This window comes from Lactuca virosa, chromosome 4 (genome assembly GCF_052849685.1).
Source record: "Lactuca virosa cultivar CGN04683 chromosome 4, Lactuca_virosa_CGN04683_v6, whole genome shotgun sequence".
In the NCBI taxonomy this organism is placed as follows: Eukaryota; Viridiplantae; Streptophyta; class Magnoliopsida; order Asterales; family Asteraceae; genus Lactuca; species Lactuca virosa.
The window spans coordinates 108044050-108049190 of NC_136429.1; the positions used below are offsets into that span (position 1 = coordinate 108044050).

Here is a 5141-nt window from a genome sequence, read left to right on the forward strand (position 1 = left end):
ATATACAAATTTAACATGTCTATTTTAATTATTTATGCTTAATTCTTGTAATATGTTTTGAATAACCAACATGCGCAAGATTCATATATTACCATTGGTGTTTACAAAACAATCGGAAACTATGACGATCGTATGGTACTATAACTGTATAACATATTTATAGGATCCCCATTAATTTATTTCCTTTAAGCTCTAGATAAACTAACTTCAAAAGGACTTCTCTTCGTGTACGATAACCCTTATATTGCATGCAACCTAATAATTATATGTAAATATATATAGAGAAAGAGCAAAATCTTTTGTAGGGAAAGTGTGAAGGGGCTCTCATATCAATAGGCAACTTATCGTTGGGACGGTGGAGATTCTCCGAGAAGAAATGAAGTGAAGAATGCAAGCGATTCCCTAGGTTTGAAAATGGGAACTGCATGACCCGCTCCTCTAAATGTTGCGAAAGTTAGCCCTTTATATTCTTGAACCCAACCACCAACCTAAACAATCATAAAAAAAATATTATGTGAGGGACAAAGACTATTATTTATAATCTTATCCTAAAAGGTGAAAAAATATGGGACAAAGAATCACCATCCATCTTTTGTATGCAAAAGACATGAATGCCTTTGTTATAAAAAGATTAGACCTACAAAACATTACCTGCTTCTGGTTATACCAGGGCCTCCATGGCCTCAATATAGGCAAGTTGAGGGAGCTTAAGCTGTATCTTGTGGACAATACAGGGACTCTTCCATCAGTATCTCCACTGTTAATTAAACCCATAATCACAAATTATTTGATAATAAATAAACAGAATTTTTGCAGATATGAGATGATTATACAACATCACTCATCAATCACCTGTATACCCATATCCTAAGTTTTGCATCAATGAGTTTCTTGTATATGGGAAGAACTGAATCTTTCGACTGTGACCACCCATAGAATACGTCCATACTGCAATACGTAGTGCCATACAACCATAAGTTCCTAAGTAATATGTAAATTTTTTTGAAATATATAGTTGAAGAAAGCTGTATTCATTACTTGCAAATGCTCCAGTTTTTTAGTTGAAGGCCGTTGCTAACATGAAGAGCTTTCTGAACTTGAGGTTTATTGTAGTAACCTTTTGCATAATCATCAAGGCAAGGATCATAACCCGCAAGTATTCGTGGCATCTAAACAAATAAAAAACATTAGAAAACTTGTTTTATTAAATACAATGATAGCTTTAATTTTCTTGTTTGTTGTTCTTTAAGGCCCCAAATAATGCCAACTATTGTATGTGTTACGATATAGTACTGCTTGGTTCCAATTGGTGTCAATTTTTTATAATTCTATTAGCAGTCAGGAATTTCAGTTCCAATAACCGGAGTACTTTCTAGCTAGGACATCCGTGCATGTACAATACTTGTTGAAGTGAGGTTCAATGGACGACTTGACGTTTTATAAGAGATTGAATGATATGATCAGTAGTTGGATGTTCAAGTTAGTGGGGTTGAAGAGTTTGAATACATTCGTTGTGGGGCCTGTCCTTATAATTAAACGAAATACAAATCATTAAATAAATCATATTATTTTTAGAAAATATGTAATTTTGTTTTATTATGTAATATTTTATTTGTTGAAAAATAAAATAACATATAACTTTATAAATTAATAATAATAATAATAATAACAATAATAATAATAATAATAATAATAATATAATCAATGAGAGCATACAATGGATTAAACGTTGAGATGTCACATTGGCATTCAATGGATTTGGAGTTCAAGTAATTGAACTCTTCAATAGAAAAAAAAAAGTTTTTTATAATTCTTAAATATATATACTATAAATTAGCTTTTCTAATTCAATGCATTGTTGAAAAAAAATATATAGAGTTATATGAAATGTAAGAAAATGATGTAGTAATCCATTGAACTCTATGGAATTCAATGCATTGTGGATGTCGTGATAACAATTTCAAATATTGTACCTTTTATGTTAAAATTTATTATAGCATGTAAATTGTTATATATTTAAATTTTCAGTAATATAATATTTATTTTCCATAAACAGTTATATATATATATATATATATATATATATATATATATATATATATATATATATATATATATATATATATATATATATATATATATATATATATGAGAAAGGAGATTAAGTAGGATGAGGATGTATGGATCCATCCAACTGTACAAATATTTTCTTGCAGTTCCCTCCTAGCTTCTCACTAGAGGCCTTGTTTTTTTATGTAAGTATCTTCTTGCCTTCATAAAAAAGGATGAGGATGTATGGATCCATTAAACTTTACAAATAAAATAGGATGAGAATTTATGGATCCATCAAACTTTGTAAAGTTGAATGTATGAGTAAAGGGGTTATATATAAGTTAAATCGAATAAAAGTTGAAATGGTGATATGACCATCCATTATGATATATCAATGCATTATGTCAGCCACCTAGAGCACCATGGTTTTCCTTTTTTATATATATGATACTGCTGGGGCACGACGACATGCACAAGGCTAATTAGCTTAAAAAAACAAAATTTCAAAGTGCTTACCATTTTAGCGGATGTGGTCCTTTTGAACATGACTTGAAGTGCATTGTTTTGTGAATATGCTGAATTGGCAATGCAAACGGAGGTGTAGAGGCTGTAGATGTCTATTTCTTTATACTGTCGGAGAACTTCATCTACAGCTTGGCTGCAGTCATTATTGCTCCAAGTGTCATTACTGTTAAAATCGCATGATTCTCTTATGGTTTTGTGAGTTTCATCTGATACAACAGCATGGCTCCAAGCATAGTCAACCAGACCTTTCCAATCTTCAGCATCACTTGTTTCCGGATTACCTAACTGCAGTTACCATAGATATAGCCAATTAATTAACCGGTTCGTCATAACAAAAAAAATAGAATAAACCCGTAAAACTTGCATGTAACCTAAATAGATTGGAAACTATAAAAACAATACCAATATCCCTTGTAAATTGATAAACAGGGAAGGATCCTTGTTTTTATCGTAAATAAGATTTGCCAACTCTGGCACATATTTTCCTACATAAGATGACGTAAATGTCATTTTTTAGGATTTTTAAAAGGATATATTGGTGAAATGTGACCAAACTTACCTGCATAGCTCTCTCCAGCAATATAAAATGTTCTTGTCCGATAAGAGGGAAACTTGGTGAACCAGTTATGCAGGAAAGCATAAGTGTCATTTGCTGATATAATTAATATGAATATAACAAGTCAGTGCTAATTATATAAACATTGAGTAATCAATATATAGGGCTAGAGGTATTATGCACACACACACACACATTTTATATCATATATAGAAGCTAAATGTGTCGATAAGACTGACCAGTGAAATCGTCTCCTAGGTTTTCATAATCGCTAGTTGTGTTGGAGTAGGAAAAGCCAACTCCAACAGGAGATTCCAGGAACAACATATTGGCTTCTGCACCACAAATTAACAAGATTAAAACGATGCCCATTACATAAAGAATATACAATCTTTTATAAGAAGAAAAAAGAAAACACAATCCATCAGCTAGAATGTACATCCCAATTAAGCTGATAATTATGCTAAAAAGATACCTCTATTCCATGAGTATGGATTTAACTGAAGATCATTTCCATCTGTACCCACAATGAATGGCCCGATCTCTTGTGTAGCTCCATATCCCACAGAAGAACACCCGGGACCTGTAACATTTAGCCATGTGGTGTCACCAAAAAGGGCACAGGAGGAGAATCAAACTCCAAACTAATAACTGTTCATAACTAAGTGGGTGAATTAAATATTAATAAAGACTGACCTCACACCAACACTTCTTAATTGTTTACAATTTCTCAGAAGAATATCTTCTTTGTACAATAAATTAGTCCTTTAAAAGCTTATTTCTTTAATTGGTTGGATTTTATTAAAATGAACAAAGAGCATCTTCACAAAAAGCCTTATTTTTTTAACACGTTCTTTAAAAGATATGTTCAGATAAAAGCATGGATAGATTTTGTCAAAAGAATATTGTTGTAGAAATCTGAGACCAAATATCTAGAAGAGGGTAATAATTAATATAATTCAGCATGAAAGAAAGGTTAATTAATTTCTATGAATAGTTTGATATTTTCTTACCTCCATTAAGCCAAAGCACCAAGGGTTTCTCATCTGGAAGAGTCCAAGCTTCATAGAACCAATAAAACAGTGCTCTTCCATTATTTTCATTTACTGTGACATATCCAGCATAGTGTTGAAAGTCAACGTTAGGCTGACCAGGCAAATTGGTAACAAGATCTTCATTGTTTTGGATATTTGATTTCATTTCATTGGACCATTGTCCATGCCTAGCAACTACAAAAACAGTTCTCTCCAATGATAATAATAACAATAAAAATAATAAAGGAAGAGTAATATTCAAAAGGGTTGACGTCATGTTTAGTATGAAAGCCATAAGGAGCAGAAAACAAGCTCAGATACAACTTTCTTGCTAAAGGATAAAAGAAACAAAGACCCACAAATCTATTTATAAGCAACCATTAATCAAAGATCAAGAGCCACGTGGAAAATTGTCTTTTGTATAGGTAGATGCTTATGATATCTGACATAGAGCTTTTCTTGCATAAATTCTTTGTGCAGGCCACCATTAATTAGTGTAGGATGTGGGCCCCTAATCACGTGATATAATTTTAATAAAAAAGATTTATAACATAAGGATGGTAAGACCATTGATTAACGTACTTGGAACAGAATATATGCTTAATATGAATCCGGAAACAAAATAATGCCTTTCCAGGAATTGAACATCTTTTTCCAACTCCCCTTTCTAGTTTTTTTTTCAGTAAAAGACGAATGAGGATATTGTTTATTATTCACCGCTGACTCTGAAAGTGCAAACATGGCATGTCATCCATTCCCTGGTGGGGGGTGGGAGTGGGTGGGTGGGTGGGGGTAAGGGTGGACAGTGGTTATTGGGTGAACCCAGGGACATGTTGTATTGACAATATGCATATGGAACAAAGATAATTAAGTACAATTTTTACTCATAATTTATTAGGATATTATTCTCTATATTTCATCTTTTTTGCCATATGTTGGCCAAACAACGACTTGGTGGAGGTGGCTAGCTAGTC

At 32.3% G+C, this 5141-nt stretch overlaps 1 protein-coding gene across 1 annotated transcript; it reads right to left on the reverse strand.

Annotated features, from left to right (window-relative positions):
* Positions 1-227: 227 nt before the first annotated feature.
* On the reverse strand, positions 228-4490 carry LOC145107047 (serine carboxypeptidase-like 31). Its single transcript, XM_079043930.1, has 10 exons — positions 4147-4490; positions 3609-3716; positions 3373-3468; positions 3137-3229; positions 2980-3062; positions 2569-2862; positions 1039-1169; positions 853-948; positions 652-757; positions 228-488 (listed from the first exon to the last, which is right to left on the reverse strand). The coding sequence occupies exons 1-10, from the start codon at positions 4460-4462 to the stop codon at positions 342-344; spliced, it is 1470 nt and encodes a 489-aa protein (XP_078900056.1). The 5' UTR covers positions 4463-4490; the 3' UTR covers positions 228-341.
* Positions 4491-5141: the final 651 nt, after the last annotated feature.

Bases quoted from the DNA above. Each gene is read 5' to 3' on its own strand.
- LOC145107047 (XM_079043930.1), bottom strand. From the start codon at position 4,462: ATGGCTTTCATACTAAACATGACGTCAACCCTTTTGAATATTACTCTT. The intron at 3,717-4,146 runs GTAAGAAAATAT...TAAATGTTACAG, and splicing joins GGTGCTTTGGCTTAATGGAG to GTCCCGGGTGTTCTTCTGTG. The intron at 3,230-3,372 runs GTCAGTCTTATC...TAATTATATCAG, and splicing joins CCTAGGAGACGATTTCACTG to CAAATGACACTTATGCTTTC.